This window comes from Engraulis encrasicolus, chromosome 1 (assembly GCF_034702125.1).
Source record: "Engraulis encrasicolus isolate BLACKSEA-1 chromosome 1, IST_EnEncr_1.0, whole genome shotgun sequence".
NCBI classification, from domain to species: Eukaryota; Metazoa; Chordata; class Actinopteri; order Clupeiformes; family Engraulidae; genus Engraulis; species Engraulis encrasicolus.
Genome location: NC_085857.1, coordinates 43,327,226 through 43,347,745, shown reverse-complemented (window position 1 = coordinate 43,347,745; position 20,520 = coordinate 43,327,226). Strand labels below are relative to the sequence as shown.

The window sequence follows — 20,520 nt, the reverse complement described above, 5'->3', positions numbered from 1 at the left end:
CGCTCTGTCTCTGTCTCTCTCTCCCTCCCTCTCTCTCTCTCTCTTTTGGTACATCAGTGGAGAACATCCAAGTGGATTGAACTCAACTCACCCAAGATGGCCACCACCTCGTCATCTTGGATGACCTCCAGCGACCCGGACACCACGAAGCAGAGGCTGTCCACGCTCTCCCCTGCGTGGAAGATGAGGTCGCCAGGGGCGCAGTGGATGGTCTGGAACTCCATAGCCAAGGCACGGAGACAGCCGTCGCTCGCCAGCCTGAAGGCAGGATGCTCTTTGAAGACTTTTCGGTTCAGGTGGACACAGATGTCTGCACGCATGTCTTTAGGACAAATCTGAAGCACCTGTAATTTACAGTAAGATTTTTGATTTTAGGTCGTGAAAACACCTAAATGATTTTACCTACCTTTGTGATGACTGATTAGGTCAACTGTGCAGTATTTTTCAAGTAATTATCCATTTTTTATATATGAGAAATATATCATCAAAATTGTATGCAACTTACTAACGATATATCATTATTTACAAACACGAACCCTAACCTTATGTAACTATGACATAAAATGCTACCTATTATTACACACTTTAAACTGCTGCTAATGCTATCCAAACAGAAGCAATAAAATAAACGTACTAAAGCAACAGGAATCACGATTATCTCTATTAACTTGATTAAATGACATTATGATTTAAAACTATATATATAAAAAACTATATAATATGTATTATAGTACAGTAAATTAAATAAACTAATTCCCAGCTTGATGCCACATACCTTCTCTGGAGGGTGCCCACAGGTCCTTAAATAGTCTTAAATTGTATTACATTTAGTTTTTGTCTAACAAGGCTTTGAAGTCTTATTTTGTCTTAAATGTTCAACCCAAATGTCTTATTTTTGCAGATCATAATTTTAGGCAGCAATTATTCCAATCATTCCATCATCGTCAGCCTGAAATATCTTTTTTTTTGCTGTGCTACGACCACCACCGCTGGCACTGCTAGAGAGTCCACTCAATCTACTCAACCATCGCCTGGCATTTAAGCTGTGTGGGAGTTGAATAGCCTACTCAAAAGGCTGAGGTCATTTGGGTGTTAAGGACAAAAGCTAACCACCAACCTTACAGATCGAACAAAGGAATGGCCTATTTATAACCAATTGAGTTTTGTGCTTTATTTTCATGTGGATGACCTTGAAATTTGGTATTGTTTCTATGGATAATGGTATTAAAAAGTGTTGAAGACGTCTTAATTTTCACTTGGTCAAATGTGTAGACACCCTTCTTGTTGGTATCAATGCCCCTGGATGATCAGCTGCAGAACGATTAAAATCAAAGTCATCCAAACGTAATCAATTCCCGACGTGACGCCACATCACATGCCTTGATGACAGCAGGGTGCCTACAGGCCCTTAAAAAGTCTTAAAGCGATGGTTCGGAGTAGAATCACCCTAATGCCATTTGAACCGTGACACCCATCCACCTTTACACCCGAAGTGTTTTCTGCCGCAGGCTTACATCAACAGAGTTGCCGTGTTATTCGATGTTTATTCCGGATAGCTTGACTCAAGCGCATATGGATCCTGGGCACCGTCTCCAAACTTTCCCCACAAAAATAACATGTCATGACACCAAACTTCTACAGTATAACAAATGGGGATTAGCTTTTCTGCTGCTAAACATCCGTCGACGTCACTTCCTCCAGCTGGGACTTTAGTCAAGTGCATTTATGACTTAACCCCAAAAAAATTCTAACAAAAGGTTTCTCAGTGGTTTATAGTAGCATCTGATGTACTTAACAACATACTAAAAATCTGCCAAAATCTGACTTCAGGAAAGGCCTCATTTTCAAGATGGCCGCCACAGGGCCCTTAAATTGACTCTGGCCTTAAAATTGCATTGAAATGACCAGGAATAGTGGTGTTTGATGCATGTTTCAACCTTGTAATGTTGTAATTAGACTATGTCCTTGATATATATATATGATTATTAGTGCAGTTTGCTGTTAAAAAAACAATTTACAACTGTATGGTACTGTAATATTAGACAAATTTGGCCTAGCAGTTAGGCTTAATACCGCTAACCTCTTCTTTGTGTGCATTTTAGTTTTTTTCCAATTATGAGTATTTTTTACATTAATATACATGTTTTGTATGTGCATGTTTTAAAATATATTTATTTATTTTATTTTGACAGTGATGATCAATGGTAAAAAGCAAGGAATCCATACGAAGGATTCAAAATGTCACTTTTCACTGCCTCCCGTGTAGACAAGACATGACAAACATTAAAAGTGCATGACATTATAACATCTATTTGCACAGGCACAACCAATAATACATCTTAACTTATCTTAACCTATCCTAAGTACACAGCCACAAAATACCAAAACATTACAGTAACCATAAATAAATGAATTAAATTGTACATACGCGCACAGTAGTCAGATCAGGTACTAGCACCAGTAAAAAACAAGAGATTGTGAGCACAAGACAGTTTATTATGTATTTGTTTAGAGCAACAGGCATACATAGTACAGTTGTATGTGGGAAAAGTCTTTTCTGGTGGGTCTGAGTGCAATTGTTCTTTGGAAAGATGCAGATTTTTTCGGCAGCCTGTTGGAGAACTCAGCATCCTTACAGTCTGTTTGAGACTCTGGTGGTGCCAGAAGAGAAGCTTGTTGAGTGGCTTGCATCACTATTGTGATCACTGTGTGGGTGGTGTATCCAAACCCATTGAATATGGTTGTGGCGAAGGGGAGTAGAGTTGCTCAGCCGAGAATTGAACCCAGACCTTCTAGGGTAGTAAACTGGGGCCCTGACCGCTACACCAAAGAGCCAAGCTCGTTGGCNTGACAGTCAGAACACACCCACACAATGGTCACTCCATCACAATGGTAACCAAGCTAAATCATATCCTGTGCCACCAATGCAAAAAAGTGGGATCAAGTACAGTTTCCTAAATGGGCCTGAATTTCCTTTCAACTCCATTCATTCTCCTTGTCTCCTAAAGGTGCATGCCATAGGATTTCAGCTTAAAACCTCACATCACATGGATTCTGGAAGAAATACATGAACCATTTATACCTTATCAATTGTCTCCAGTGTGTTGTGCATGGACAGGTACACAAATGATCTTGGTTGCACTTAATGGTTTGTCTTAGAAATGTGGTCATGATGACGAGGCACTTGCCTCGATTGTTCAGGAAGTTGAGACACTTCTTGACATGCAGTGTTGGTCCAGAATAGGTCATCATTGATGTCCAAACCTAGCCAGGCCATGCCCTCCTGATGACGCAACACCTTCAGCATTGCTTCTAGTCAGGCCAAGAGCAATACACATATCATTTCTGAGCTCCGGAAAAACCGGGCACTCCTCCCGGTTGTTGGGAAGCATGCAACCATTAGCAAACCAAGGGGGTGGGTCGACCATGCCGTTTGGGAAATGTTAATTGTTATGCTCTTGGTCAGACCAAGTCTCGAAGAGATTTGAAAGTCAACTAGAAATGCATTCTCACAGAAAATGCTGGAAGCGGGCTTGCCTTTTGGGGCAGAGATGAAACAAAGTACTATTGAGAAAACAAAGCTAAAAGAAATCTTGGAAAAACTCCGTCCACCCAGTCAGAAGTTATGGGCCAAACAATTCAGCCATCTTGGATTCAGCCATCTTGAAAGTGTTGTAGCTCTGCGTTTTGGGGATATACTAAATGACATACATGGTATTTTAAGTTGGCTAAGGAACACTGCATATGATAAAATTTTGAAAATCAACATGGCTTCGAGCGGGATTAGAACTCACAACCTCCATATCTGTAATCCAACCCCTTTGCCATTGATATTAAATGACATACAATACATGATATTTGAAGTTGGCTAAGGAACACTGCATATGATATCATTTTGAAAATCAACATGGCTTCGACTGGGGTTCGAACCTCCAACCCCCATATCCCTAATTCAGCACATTTGCCATTCATACTAAATGACATACATGGCATTTTAAGTTGGCCAAGGAACACTGCATATGATATAATTTTGAAAGTCAACATGGCTTTGACTGGGATTCGAACCCCCAACCTCCATATCTGTTATCCAGCACATTTGCCATGCATACTAAATGACATACATGGCATTTTAAGTCGGCCAAGGAACGCTGCATATGATATAATTTAGAAAATCAACATGGCTTCGGGTGGGTTTCGAACCCTCAACCTCCATATCTCCAATGCAGCAGCATGCATTACCACTAAGCCAAGCAGCTAATTGTCATGCATAGTCCAGCAAGACTATATTAGATTGCATTGCAGAGCTGAACAATAGACTTCTAGAATGCTTGCTCGCACCTGCTCGTTAAGAATGGAATCTTGAGACAGTGACAGTTGAAATGGAATCCTTCACTGGCTGCACCTGTTGTGATTGACTGAAAGACAGTTAGTATTGAGCTCTAAACTGGGGAGAAAATGAGAATGAGTTTTTTGTCTTTACAACATCGTTGTAAAAAAAACTAAAAGGAGTTGGCACGTGTCCTTTTCACAGATCGGAGTCATGCTTGTGATCTCTCTAACAGTCTTTGAATGAAGTTTATAGGTGAAAGGGTTCAGGCACAAATGGACCTCCGTGTGGGACATGCGCTGATCTCTTGAAAAATGCACTTTTCGAAAGAATGGGATTCTCCATAGAGCCAGGCCTGTTTTTTTTTACAAACCTGCCATTTAAAAAGTATTGGGAGTTGGGAGATGAAACTTTCACAATTTGGAGACATCCCATAGAGCTCGCTAACAACGCGTCAACTAAACTTCTAGGTGAAAGTGTTCATGTTTTATGACCGAAAAAGCCTCCTACACTCTAATCTCTAGAGTGGCGGAACTTTGGTTCATGAAGGTTCCACCATAGTTTTCAATGGAGACCCAGGCTTTAACAAAATCGCCAAAAACGGGAAAACGACAAGAGACACGGAGAAGCCTATAACGATACGCGATCTCCAAGCCGAGCCGGTCGTTTTAGTGTTTGAACGGTGTCTCTATCTCGAAAGGCCTAGGAGGAGATCCATTTTCTATTTTTACTGCCCCTGCACAAGACCAAGCTATAATAAAGAAACAGGACTTAGAGATTACTATAAACGGGCCTTGCTCTGCCTTGTCCCTCTTGATCGTCTGTGAACTTAACAAGATTGGAGTGGTACTGTAGGTTGACGTCCAGTCATTTATTAGCAGGGTGAAAAGCAGAAGGCTGAGCATGATTGTGCAAGCAGTGACTCAGTCTTGACAAGGTGGTGCTCCTGCTCTGCCTGTATCCCAGGGCAAGCAAGGGGCATGGACCCGGTGGGAGTACTGCATCCATAGGGTAATTTATTGGTTGGACATCTTGCAAGGCCACTCCACTTGCGCCGTTTGGATAGCTACAGCAGCTCCTTTTACTTTGTGATCCCTGGCTCCATCCACTCTAAAACCAGCCGGGCCTTATCTTGCTTGTATCCAAGTCCTACAGACTTAACTGGAAGATGAAGCAGATTCTTGCCAAAGAGTTATACGTGCATTGGTAACATCATAGCTTGAGTGCCTTTCAATGGAAGTATGACATAACTAGCAATTCAAAGTACTTCATAATGATGGCCACAGGTCACATTCATTTTAGCAGGATGGGGAATTCTCTGGCATCATGTTTAGCCAGCTACTGTGATTTAGCCTGTTACCATGATGCTGCACAATATTTCAAGATCAAGTCAATCTGGTCAAGCTGCTCATCTGTGCCATTTCAGCGCTGCCCAAATTTTGGAAACTCAATGCACTTTGCTTGACATTAACTCAATGCCTGTAGTGAGCAGTCTGTTTTGGTTGTGACAGACACCATTAAGAACATGGCTCACACTTCAGCTTGGCCAGAGTCACGATGGAAGTCATGGATGAATTTCCGGTTTGATGTTGTATTATATTTAAATTAAAAAATTAACACATTTTGTTCCAAATTCAAATTCTTCCTTTCCTGGTCATTTCAAGGTCTTTATAAGGCTACAGTCATCGGGCCTACATACAGTATAAATACATAAATAAATATATATAACAAATAAATAAAATGTAAAAACATACAGATATTTTTTTTTAAGTAAAGTGAAAATAATCATAATCACAAACAAACAGGATAGCAGTACTTAGCCTACATACAGTATGCCAGAGCAGATCTGGCTAATATCACAGTAGGCTGCCATCAATCAAAACAAAATCAAAATGCATTTATAACCATTCATAATATCAGAGAAATATTCTAACAACATTACATGGCCCATATTCCTGGTCATTTCAATGTCATTTTATGGCCACAGTCGTCTCTTGCCTATCCATACAGGACGCAGTGAAAAGTGAAATTTTGAATCCTTCGTATGGATTCCTTGCTTTTTACCATTGATCGTCAGTGACAAAATAAAATAAATAAATATATGTTAAAACATGCAAATGCAAATAATGTAATATTAATGTAAAACATAATCATAATTGATAAAAAAAACCTAAAATGCACACAAAGAAGAGGTTAGCGGTATTTAGCCTAACCGCTAGGCCAAATTTGTCTAATATTACAGTACCATACAGTTGTAAATTGATTTTTAACTGCAAACTGCACTAATAATCATATATATATATATCAAGGACATAGTCTAATTACAACATTACAAGGTTGAAACATGCATCAAACACCATTATTCCTGTTCATTTCAATGCAATTTTAAGGCCAGAGTCAATTTAAGGGCCCTGTGGCGGCCATCTTGAAAATGAGGCCTTTCCTGAAGTCAGATTTTGGCAGATTTTTAGTATGTTGTTAAGTACATCTGATAGTACTGTAAACCACTGAAAAACCTTTTGTTAGAATTTTTTTGGGGTTAGGTGTATTTTTCTCATAAATGCACTCGCCTACTTTGTTGATGGAAACAAATACACGTGAGTCCGGAAGGCGGAAAACTCAAAAAGACAGCTTGCGCTACAACTAGAAATTAACCACTTCGGATTTAAATTTTACCACTTTTAATAAATAGAAGACGATGCCACACTCGTGCATATATCCTGGCTGTGGACTAAAACACAAACCTTACAGTCCCAGCTGGAGGAAGTGACGTCGACGGATGTTTAGCAGCAGAAAAGCTAATCGTCTCGTGTGTTGTTACTAATAAACTCCTGGACTATGTACAAAGTTTCAAATTCATCTTTTTGTGAGTACAAACCACATTTGTTATACTGTAGAAGTTTGGTGTCATGACATGTTATTTTTGTGGGGAAAGTTTGGAGACGGTGCCCAGGATCCATATGCGCTTGAGTCAAGCTATCCGGAATAAACATCGAATAACACGGCAACTCTGTTGATGTAAGCCTGCGGCAGAAAACACTTCGGGTGTAAAGGTGGATGGGTGTCACGGTTCAAATGGCATTAGGGTGATTCTACTCCGAACCATCGCTTTAAATTGTATGACATTTAGTTTTGTCAAATAAGGCTTTGGAGTCTTATGTTGAATTAAAGTTTCAACCCAAAAAAGTTATCCAAACGTAATCAATTCCCAACGAGACGCCACGCCACATGCCTTGTCAACTGCAAAACGATTAAAATCAAAGTTATTGTGACGCCACATCACATGCCTTGTCGGTGTCTATGCCCCTGGACATGGACCATGTGGAGACGATGTAGTCCATGACGCGCTCGCTCAGGCCCTTGGGCACCTGGTAGAGCTTCAGGAAGTCCCGCACGCTGTTCAGCATCTCGTGGTAGCGGTTGGTGTTGGCGTACATCTGCTGGAAGATGTTGGTGACGTTCCCGAAGATGGTGGCGTACAGGAGAGCTGAAGGAGGAGAGACAGAGACAGCAGGAGAAACGGAGTCAGAGAGAGGGAGAGATGGCGGGAGGAATGGAGAGAGCAGGGAGAGGAGAGGATGGAGATGCAGTGACAAAGAGGAGTGAAACAGACTCAGGGCTGGACTGGCCATCTGGCATTTTCCTGGTGGGCCCTGCACCCTTGTGGGCCCCTATTTTCAGAAATGTAGAAAAAAATGGTGAGTCAGTTCTGCGCACGCTAATGAGGAGGGGCCCTCTTTAAAGGGGCTCTAGGTAGGATTAAGAGTTTAATTAATCACTCTCCCGAGTCAGGCAATGCTTATTGGGTCATTAGTAAGTGAACGATGACTCTTGCCACCACTTCCACAGTCCGCTGTCAGAAAACCCCAAATGCAAGTTTTGACAGAGCGGTCCGAACGAGGGTCATGGGGAAACACTTCTCATACGAAACATCGCTTTACAACCGTTTTCAGATTTGTATCAACTGCTGCCATTCCGTGATGAAAAAACATTCTCACAGCAAGTTTATTTAAACAGCATTTTTTAATTGTCCCGCACACTGTTCAGCATCTCGTGGTAGCGGTTGGTGTTGGCGTACATCTGCTGGAAGATGTTGGTGACGTTCCAGAAGATGGTGGCGTACAGGAGAGCTGAAGGTAAGGAGAGAGACCGAGACGGCAGGAGAAACGGAGATGGAGAGAGAGAGAGAGATGGAGGGAGGAATGGAGAGAGCAGGGAGAGGAGGGGATGGAGATGCCGTGACAGAGAGGAGTGAAACAGTAGCAGAGCCGAGCTGGCCATCTGGCATAGCGGGCATTTCCCAGTGGGCCCTGCACCCTTGTGGGCCCCTATTTTCAGAAATGTAAAAAAAAAATAAAAAAAACGGTGAGTCAGTTTTGTGCCTTTTTGGGGAAGGGTGACTTCTGCCAATTAAAACCTAAATATCTCCGCCTCTGAAGCACATACAAACCTGAAATAGGTTGCCTTGAAACGCTAGGACCCTCATTTTGCATTAGTATGTGTTCATTCAGCTCTAACATACCCACATTTTTAATAAAAACCCTCAAATCTCAAGAGCTTGAATGCAGCGTATATGTGTTTACGGGCTAAAATGGGTTTAGCCAAAAGTGCCCGGGCCCCATTTCTCCCCCAGTCCAGCCCTGGACAGTAGGATTAGCGCCACACTAAGCCGCAGTGCAGGTGAGAATAATTAACACACTGCAGGGATCCAGAGCACCAGTGGGCCTAAAAAAAGGTGTCATGGGGTGTGATGAAATTGCCAAATTCAGGCGGTCAAACTGAGCTGTCTGTCCCGGTAAGCATCACCTACAATGGTTGGGGTTTTTTTGCAGAAGAAAATATGGGTGTTTACACTTTAGTAAATGTTTCAAATGGTATACTTAGTTGTGTTCTCTTAAAGGCGCAGTATGTGAAATGAAGTCTAAAAAAGTAGAGGCACCTTTATTTCTTGTAAAATGTGAATACAGTATGACATACGGACAACCATCAGCATAGCTTGTCAGAATTTTGTAGGGGGCGATGGTAGTAGTTTTCCATTAATAATATTGTGATTCCTCTCACTACCAAGTGAAGCCAATCGATCAATGTGTTTTAATGTTATTCAGTCTCCCTAGCCAGACAGGATCGATTGTAAATTACATCATTGAAGTGTGAAGGGCAAATAATTCAATTCACAACCTTTTTACCCTGTGTGACATAAGTGTATGACTGCAGCAAACTTCAGGTAAGGTAGAGGGAGAGTGACAGAATTTTCAAATAACAGTCAGTCAAGCAGAGCTGTCAGTCCAGTTAAGTATCGCCTACTATGGTGAGCTTTGCTGATGAAAATGCATAATGTTAATAATTGTAAATATTTGAGATGTTATAAATGATTGATTATGCTGTTGAAATGTTATACATGATTGATTGTTGATATTTTTAGCCTGTATTTTAACATATCACTGGATATTTAAAATCTTAAACTAGAAAATACTAGGGGTCTGTACACAAATGTACACACACACACACACACACACACACACAAACACACCTTTCCTTCCTTTCCCAATGTTTACCGATTCAAACAAGCCGCACACATGGCTTGTGGTCCAAGCGTTGTCATCCTTGCCAGCTATGCCAATACACATTAGCGTCATCCTCCAGTGCACACGCAGCCCATGCCATGGGGCAGCCAGGCCACAGCCACATGACAACACACATTAGCTCAACACTGCAACAACACAGCCCAGAGTCCACAATTCTCACTTTAAATTTTGGGCAAAAAAAGTTTGTTTTTTTGTATGCATTTCTGAGCAGAAATACAAAACGAGCTCCAAATTTAGAACTAAATTATGGATTATGTTTCCATGTACCAAGATACATTGGGAATGTGTACATCCTCAGCTCTTGGTGGGTCAGGCTTTTTGAATTCCCTGATTGTATTTCCCATAATATTCTCATCCACTGAAAAACACTAGTGTCAGGTCAAACTTATATTTGGTGGCTAAAGATGAGGCTAAGGCCTCTTTTCCACTGCCGTTTTTCTGGTAGGCCTACAGCTCGACACAGCGCAACTCGGCCGCCACTTTTTTGCTTTATCGAATAGGCACAACACAGCTCAATTGTAAAGCAAAAAGTGGAACAGTAGAAAAGAGGCAATAGTTTCATAATACCTTCAGTACTTGGGTGGGCATATTTTTTTCCCATTCCACACAGTTGTATTAAAAGAAAACATCACCAGCAGTGGAAATAACTTTTTAGTGTTTCCCAGTTAAAATAGCATTTTCACCAAAAGTAACTTTTTTTGCATGCTTACTCACTGCGATGTCGGATTAAGTTACTGTAGGCCCACGACACCTGAGTTTGACATGCAGGTATCCGATCATCATCATGACTACAAAGTGTCAGCATAAAGGACTGTTACGTTTATTATCTTATAATATAATATTTATTTATTAATTAATTATAATATTTTAGATGTGTCCTAGCATCTCTATAACAGGGTACTGTATGTCCGTCCGTCCGTCCGTCTGTCTGTCCATCCGTCTGAAACGCATTCTTAATTGTAATTCCCTCCTGTGTACACAAGGCGGCAGAGTTTGATGGACGCATCTTTGTCCACCTGTCGGACTGGTTTTGCATTTCTCATTTGTACTAACTAATATTTAGTAAAACTTCATTGAACATTTTAGTGTGGCTGGCTACATGTATCAACGTAATAACTTACATCCGATCATCATCATGGCCACAGCGAAGGTCTTCTCGCCGTCGGTGGTGGGCGCGATGTTCCCGAAGCCGATGCTGGTCAGGCTGGTCATGGTGAAGTAGAGGGACGTGATGTAGACCGAGTCCTTGTGGGGGCCCCCCTCCCACCTGCCCGTGCCCGTGGCGTTGAAGCAATACGGCGTGCCCATGGTAACGCTCAGAATGTACAGCCAGCTGTCCGTACGCACCTGAGGACAAACGGCATGGTTGTATTTTCGACTTGTATTCACTTGTATGGTTAATAGGTGTATTTCAGTTATGGTTTATTTGAATAGGGAGACAAATACACATCATCTATGCTGTACAACAGCCTAACAGATAAGCATCATAGCATTTGTAGCCATAAGCTAATTTCCTATGCCTGTCCCTAGATTTGCTGTCTTGTAGATTTCTAGTGTGGCGGAGGTCATGGGGACAATGGGAGATACAGTACGATACCGCTGGGCCAACGGCACGAGACTGCATGAGGATATCGGAGGGAGGTTTTACCAACATTCCACGCCAACTCTGCTACTTAGCCTCTGTTATACTCTCCCCCTTAAACCTCACTCCCAATCCGGGTCACGACACCACTGTGACGGATGTCATCTTGCACCTGTTCACCCCCCTCGGGTATCGAACCTGCGACCTCGTCAACTACAACGGTCCGGCAATGGGAGACACAGTACGATACCGCTGGGCCAAGAGGCCAGTCTCTTGGCCCAACGGCACTAGACTGTATGAGGCTATCGGAGGGAGGTTTTACCAACGTTCCGCGCCAACTCTGCTAGGTAGCCTCTGTTACACTAGCAATATTAGCGTGCAAACTATTAATGGATTAACATTGCTAGATTTTCCATTAAAAGTTTGTTCGCTACTATTGCTAGAAATCCATTGATAGACTAAAACTATGCTGGGTGGGGGGTCGTGAAAATATTCCAAAGTCCAAAAGGGGGTCTCCGCTTGAAAGGTTTGGGAACCACTGGTTTAAGAGCTTTGAAGCAATTTCAACTGTTTAATTTTGCAACTGACGAACAGCCTTGTTGCTGTTTCCAATTGTGGGCGCCATGGGATGGCGGTTAAAGAGTGGGGCTTATAGCCTGAGGGTTGCTGGTTCAATTCCCCACATTGCCAGATGGGAACAACCGGCGCACACTCCCCCATCCTCCGCCATTACTGAGGAGCCCTGAGCATGATACCTTCCTGCCACCCTTGCATGGATGAGATATAAATGCAATTTCGTTTTGCACTGTGGGCTGTCTAACCATGGGACCTTCCCAGAGGGACCTCAACTTTAAAACGGCCACAAAATATCATGTCCAATATCATGATATCCAGTGGACCATTGGTAGTTCCAACCAGGAAAGTCTATTTTTCAGTTGCAAAATTGACAGTTTGAAAATGCCTTAAGTCCATTCAAACTAGAAAGAGTGAAACGTTGGTATCTATTCTAGGCTACTGTGATATATTGTAATTTGTCCGCATTGTGTTGTGCTCTCCTAAGGTCTTGCTGAATCAATGGTAGAGTGCCCATTGATTATAGAGAAAGTGCAGACATTGTGTGTAGACTAACTGTTTTAGAATGTTATGAGAATTACTTTTTGTCAGTTGGTCTTGTTATAGGTTACCAACTACTCAGCTGACAGTTGTAGATAAACTTACACTATATTACAGTCATACTCAACGTAACCATAACGGAAAAAAACAATATAAATTTGAATTTGAAACCCATTAAGAAACGAACTGGTTTTTATAAGGAAATTGGAACACTTTTACTGGTCTCTACTCCTGGGAAACCTCTACTGGTTTGAACAGGAAATACCAATGAACATCAAGTAGAATCATTAAACGTACAGACCAGTAATGCCTCTTTTCCACTGCCATTTTTCTGGTAGGCTTACAGCTTGACAAAGTGAGACTTGGACGCCACTTTTTGCTTTTCGAATAGCCACGACACAGCTCAAAGCAAAAAGTGGCAGCCGAATGGCACTGTGTCAAGCTGTAGGACTACCAGAAAACCGGCAGTGGAAAAGAGTCATAAGAGTATTCCAAATTCCATAGAAAACCAGATGGATACCAACTGGATTTCAACTGGGCTTCTACATTTTTTCCTGTTTCATACATAACACCAGTGGTGTAGTCTAAGTAGAACGCAGGTATACGCAGTATACCCACCTCAAAATTTCAGGGATTTCAGTATACCCACTTAGAATTGATTGGTCCTTTATTTAGAATGGCACAAATATAGTATACCCACCTAAAAAATGCTCAAATATACAGTAAACCCACCCCAAAAGATTAGACTACATAATCCTTGATTATGCGCTTAGGAGGGCAATCAGTGGGCGAGAGCAGGAACTTGGCTTCACACTATCTCCAAGGAAGTTGAATCGATACCCCGCTGTGGTCCTCACAGACCTTGACTTTGCGGGTGACATCAGTTTGCTCTCTGACAATGTAGAACAAGCAAAAATTCTACTGAGCAGGGTAGCGCTAGAGTGCACCAAGGTCGGCACCAGGCTTAACGCCAGCAAAACTGAGGTCATCACCTACAACATCCCACCTGAACATCAACCTCTGAGTACAGCAGGAGGCACTGTGTTGAAAAAAGTCGACGATTTCAAATACCTGGGCTCATGGGTCAACTCTACTGAGTAAGATCTCAAAGTGAGGAAGGCACTTGCGTGGAGGGCCCTGAACGGTATGGCCAGTGTATGGAACTCCAATCTCCCCTGTCCAATCAAACTCAGCTTCTTCTACGCGACAGTAGAGTCCGTCCTCCTCTATGGCAGTGAATGCTGGACCCTGAAACCAACCCTAGAGAAGTCCCTTGATGGGTGCTACACCAGGATGCTGCGTGCAGTGCTTAACATCAGTAAAAGTGCACATGTAACCAACGAAATCCTATACGAGGGAATACCAAGGGTGAGCGAGAAGATAGCTGTAAGGAGAATGAGACTCGCAGGACATTGCCAAAGGCACCCAGAACTGCCAGCCAGCAAACTGGTGCTATGGGAACCATCACATGGGTGCCGATTAAGAGGACGTCCCACACTAACATGTGTGGACATACTCGAGAAGGACGCCGGAGCCCAGAGTACCAGCGAACTGAAAAAATGTATGGAGAATCGGAATGACTGGAAGCAACGATGGAAGGCTCGTCTGAGAACGACCTAGAGACACCACTGCATAACACGACACTCACCATGTTGGCGTCCTCGTCGATGACCTCGTAGTCTCCGATGCTGAACCAGATGCAGGCCAGCCAGTGGGCGGCCAGGCCGAACACGCACACCAGCAGCACCAGCACGGCCGCCCCGTACTCAATGTAGTGGTCCAGCTTCCGCGCCACGCGGCCCAGACGCAGCAGACGCACCACCTTCAGGGAGCTGAACAGGCTGCTGATACCCTGTGCAGGGGAGATCGATATTGATGGTAATTATTGTGTTTCTTTGTAGAGTTACTTGGGCACAATCCCTAGTGCTGAGCAAAAAAAATACGTTTTTGTGGAAAAAAGGTTTGCACACGCCTATGGATTTTTTTCTTCTTTAAGTTATTATATTTTTTTACAGTTTTTGTCGATTGCTTACACACAATTTTCGGAAACAGTTCTCGAATTCTCAAAACTCTACACACAAATCCCCAAAATTTACACACAATGGGCAAAACCCCTTACTTCTCCTGAAAAATGCACGTCTTGTCTCAAAACAATGTACTCTCTTCTAAAAAGGCAATTTTGTTCTCAAAATGCACACACAAGCAGTCATTTTAATTCACTCTCATATGAACCATTGAACACTAATATGCACAAGATAAAACTCTATACTCAGCTTCACACACAGTAGAAACTTATTTTCTTCAGTGTTCCACATACTAAACAGGGTATTTTTCTGTAGTAAAATACTGAAATATTGTTTTTAGACTCAGAGTACACAGATGTGTGGCAAAAAAATATATATTTTACATGTTTTTCTGACATTGAAAAAATTGCACTAATTTACTGTAAAATATTGGGTAACCACATGAAAGTGATCTCTCGTATTGCATATTTTGGAGTTCAAAAACTAAACAAATGTGTGTTCTCACTGCATCCACTCATGTTTTCATCAATATCACATGCTAGGGCTGCACGATTATGGAAAAAAAAATCATAATCGTAATGACGATTATTAATCACGATTATTGACTTTTTGCAGATTTTTTTGAAAATTCTAACAAGATGAAATATAACCAAGAATGAACTATATACGGGATGAGCAAAATAAAATTAATTGTAATACTTATGTAAAGGCAATAGCATGAAACACCAGCCTGTCAGTATGTTCTGGCTTCAAGGACGCTCTCAAAGGTAGGTCACTATTGCCACGATTCAAATTTCGACTTCGATTTCACTAATTTATCACGATTTTTGATTATTTTCGATTAATTGTGCAGCCCTATCACATGCTATGTGTGTCCTTATGGGGTGATCAGATTGATTGATCAGATTCAGATTGTAAACCGCTATGAAGAGAGTTTGCCCATGTAATGAGAAAGTGAACATAGTATGGCAGTTGATTTTATTATTTTGAATGACAGTGTGTTCAATGCGACAACCAGGGATTTTCTTCATGAAAATTGTGTGTAATCCAGAGAATTGTGTGTAGTGTTTTGAAAAGAGTGTGTTTTAAAATTGAAATATGAGTGTAAAGAAGGAATTGTGCTTATTGTGCAGTGACACTCGTTAGGGGAGTTTCGGAAATGGGTGAGATGTTTCCAGAATTGTGTGTGAAGTACCAGTAATTGTGTGGAAGCAATCGAGAAAAACTGTATTATTCACTGGCAAGCATGATGACAAAAGATTCCAAAGGCGTGTGCAAACCTTTTTTCCACAAAGATGGTAATTATTGTACCTCTACTAATAAGTCATTGTTATCAATCAGAGGTGTCAAAAGTAAAAGTGAAAGTCAAAAAAGAAAAACACAGTTTCCTTGCAACACACGTAACATATCTGAGTATAGTCTAGGCCAGTGGTTCTTAACCTTTTTTTCTTGAAGCACCCCCTAACCTGTGCCCAAGACAAGCCGCGCACCCCCAACCCAAACGTCTACACGTGTGTATGCACTAAAAAAATGATTTAAGTGAATAATTACATTGATCAATACCTTAATGACTTTACATTAGGACCAAACATGCTTTAATTTGGTCTTGATTTGGCCTAATTATAATGTTTGGAAGCAGTATTGTAGTCAGAACCTCTACAAAAACAAAATTCTGCGCACCCCCTGAAATCTCTGGCGCACCCCAGGTTAAGAACCACTGGTCTAGGCTACTGTCTTACAATCAGCTGCCCTTGCACTGCACTGCACTGCACTGGTTGGATAAAGTTTGTGGTGGGTCCCTTTTGGGTTCTTAGTGTTTTTCAGTAACAACACAGTCTGTTAGTACATCTCAGGTACATTGGAGTACATGGAGTAACAGCTTTGTAATATCATATGCCAGTGTGATAGTACTTATACCAGGAATTTACTTTAACTTTTTGACACCTCCGTCATCAACCAACATTTATTTTGCACAATATCACAAATACAGAGCTGACTCAAAGTGCATTATATTCACACACACACACACACACACACACACACACACACACACACACACACACACACACACACACACACACATTCACACTACGTACTGCGGAAGGCTGCCACAATGTGCCATGCCATGCCAATGTCTGGGGTTCAGTGAGAAGGTGCACACACACACACACACACACCTACACACGCACACACACACACACACACACACACACACACACACACACACACTTATAATAATGATAGGCCTTATATAGAGGTTCTATCTGCTGCTGGAGAATCATGGAGGTCAAGTATAGCCTGATTATCATCGACTTTCAAATCTCTTCGAGATTTGGTCTGACCAAGAACATAACAATAGACATTTCCTAAACAGCATGGTTGACACGCCTCCCTTAGTTTTCTAATGGTTGTTTGCTTCCCAACCAAAGTGAGAGGAGTTCCCATTTTTTCGGGAGCTCAGAAACGATATTTGTACTGCTCTTGGCCTGATTAGAAGCAACGCTGAAGGTGTTGTGTCACTTTTGGATGGCAGAACCTGGCCAGGTCAAGGACTGATGCTGGTGTTGTGAGGAACAACAGCCGCAATATTTGATCATCATTCCTTACTGTAACTAGAGATGTACAGGATCCAAGATCCGGTTCCGGATCCGGCAGGATAATAGGGTTTTTCAGACTATCCGGATCCGGCAGGATCTTAAGCAGTGGATCCGGTATCCGGCAGTTACCTAAAAATCAGGGTCTGGTGCATCTCTAGCCTAGGCTTTTCAGTCAGTCTTTCACAACCCCAATCGCTGCATGGAGTGAAAGCGCTTTGGAAGCGGCCGTTGAAGGCAGTGTGGCAGTAAGCCAATGAGTCTTAAAAATAGTTTGTGCCAATGTAATAAAAAGGGCCCACGTGTGCGAGTTGGCTATGTGTTTCAACCCTTTCGTAGGATCCGGTATCTGGTTCCGGATCCGGCAGGATCTTAAGCAGTGGATCCGGTATCCGGCAGGATCCTAAAAATCAGGATCCGGTGCATCTCTAACTGTAACACTGCAACACTGTAATACTAATGTTATTCACACAAATCATTACAGTGCAATACTATTTAGATTAAAAGGGAAGATGTGTAGCGATCCATATAAAATCAGGTGACACACACACACACAATAATAATAATAATGATATACCTTATAGCCTCTAGCTGCTGCTGAGGACTGATCGTTGTGAGGAACAACAGCCACAATATTTTATCATCATTAAACACCGTAATACTAATGTTATTCCCACCAATCAGTACTGCATAATACTATATTTAGATTAAAAGAGAGTGGGTGTGTGGTGATCCATATAGAATAACCTCTGATATATGATGTAATGCAATGTGCTATTGTGGTGCAATGTGTTAGGATGACTCATGCTGGCTGTGCTGTGCTGCATGTCATAGATGGATAATGCCTACATATAAGGATCAGGAAGCGCGCTCAACACCTTGTCGTCTAATGTTTTACACTGGGTGCTTAACTTTGTCAATGAATGAACTCAATTCTCAAAGATAAGTAAATAGTGAAGCACTCTTCAGATTTCTTTTTTCTTTTTTAATCGCCTCACATCACAGACGTTTCGGGCTTACACCCTTCTTCAGTGTGAAATGGCGCCATTTCACACTGAAGAAGGGTGTAAGAAGTGTGATGCCTACAGTACATATCACATGATCCGCATTTTGTATACGGCATATTTGTCCTCATATATTATACACCCGATTCTACGATGAGGTTTTCATTTTTTTTAAAGATCGAGCAAAACATGCCATTGTTCCACAATTCCATTAGACACCAAAAAAGAAAAACCTTGAATAATGTCAGGGGATCTAAGATCATTTAAATGCAACACCTGGTAAAAAAAAAAACCCTGAAAGATTTTCTCCAGCATAAAGAACACCTTCTGACTGAGCCATACAGATTTCAGCATCGCTTCTTTCAACAACTACTACCCACTCCCCACCATCTTCACCCACTCTGTTCTCTCAAGCCTAGAAAGCCACGGACCACTAAGCACATGTCCACCGCAGCTCGTCCATCTTTTGGGACCTCCTAGATGCAGGGTTGCCAGATGAGACTGATGATTTACGGCCTAAAACCCGCCTGGAAGCACTAAATCCCACCCAATTTGAACTAAATTCTATTGAATTTGATGGCCATAAATTGGCAGAAAAACCCACCCAAATGCCATTTTTACCCACAGACGCCCACCCTAACCAGCCCAATTGGGCGGGAGACCGTCCAATCTGGCAACACTGCTTAGATGGCCCTATCCGTCTCACAGGATGTGACACGCGCGCTCGGTCACCACGGAGACCGCTGGAGAGCCGCTTCTCCCTCCCTCATGCATGGTCTGCTGGTCACCCAGACACAAAACGGATGAAATCAAATAAATAAAACCAAAAAGTCAGGCAGCTGCGTAATTCATGTTGACGTGTGAGGGCTTTTGAGGCAGCCAAGCGTTTAACCCTTTGAGGAGTAAGGGATTTTTCCCCCCCAATCCTTGTAGACTTTTACTTGGAACATTCTACAGCTCCCCTAACTCCTCCCCCCTGTGTTAGACAAACCTACAAGAGTAATTGTGAAAAGTGTTATTAAGTCCCTTTTCGTCACATTGCTCTGGCCTTTACATTGTCAACCTTGAAGGCATGAAAAAAGAGAGCGAGAGCGTGAAGATGCAGATGAGAAGTGTAAAAATAGCTGGATTCGCTGGTCAGTGCATAGCATAGCTGGGGAGAGTGGGCGTTTGATTTGTTCATATTAAGCCCACTAAATATAGTGTGGTGTACTAGTACATAAATACGGTATGTAATCTATTACATAATGGTTTACTCATGTCTGCTGTGCTTCAAGAATATTTCAGGGAAATGACAGAACATTGGGCTGGTTTTAGGCATGACATTTAATATAACCAAAGCAAGCCATATCTGATATGTGTAGTTTCTGATCAAAAGACAGTTAAGAAGATGGGAGAAATGTATGACCTACAACAGGAATGTTGTAGGTCATACAAACTGTGTGATTGTCCTGTAATCAATACTAAATGTGTTTTTGCTCTTAATGTTAAAAGAAACTTGTACTGTATTGTACTAGTATATGTAGCCAAATATGGTTGTAGCTTTGTCTTCATCTTTTACCGTCTGACCTTACCTTCCACCAGCTATAAAATGTGTCTTTGGAGATTACAGGAAGACAGAAAAGCTGAACAAAGTGTGCTCAGTCTTTACCATGTTTCACATTTCCCCTGCTGCAGTCAATGTCAGAATCAGAGCAAAGTCCTCATTACTTGCTAAGAATGCCTCCCTCCCTGAATGTCCTCCCTGCACTGACAGGAATCTCCAGGGCTTGCCTTTGGGTTCTTCTGGCCTTTGAAAATCTCCACATCTCATTTTTAGACACTTCAACTGCCAACTGGTCACTGACTGATGCTTCAGTTGTATTGTCTTGAGCATAGTGCTGTTTTTCTTATGTAAATGTGTTATTCAGACTCTGCCTTTATTATGGTTATAAGACTCAAATTTGACTAAACATACATGTGTGATTTCAATGACAAAAAAATGAATAAGATTTAAATAAGAAAAACGCTCAGATTGCTTATATAAAATCTTTTACAGTAGGTCCTCACCCGAGGCTGAACCCTTTATTTACAGTGAGTTTGACTTGTCAAATCCACAATTTCCCCCTCTGTGTAGCTTACTATTGCATTGGCTAACCCATTAAGCTGACTTTTAGGGAGTAACATTTCACATTACAGCAGAGACACTGAGCAGATTCTTGGTGCGCCTGAACATTGAATTCCTGTCAACGGTACTAGAAAAAGTGCCACCGCGTCGTAAAGTAGAGCATGAGAGGAGCGAGGCGCTCTCT

General features: G+C 41.9%; 1 protein-coding gene across 1 annotated transcript in view; it reads right to left on the bottom strand.

The window, feature by feature from the left end:
* The window catches only part of LOC134457341 (potassium voltage-gated channel subfamily H member 1-like), a 41,125-nt gene that overhangs the window by 4,538 nt on the left and 16,067 nt on the right, over positions 1–20,520 (bottom strand). The window contains exons 8-11 of the mRNA XM_063209314.1: positions 14,256–14,459; positions 11,034–11,259; positions 7,615–7,814; positions 92–344 (exon numbers count right to left, since the gene is read on the bottom strand). Coding sequence (XP_063065384.1) covers positions 92–344; positions 7,615–7,814; positions 11,034–11,259; positions 14,256–14,459 — 883 coding nt within the window. The remainder of the gene's footprint in view (positions 1–91; positions 345–7,614; positions 7,815–11,033; positions 11,260–14,255; positions 14,460–20,520) is intronic.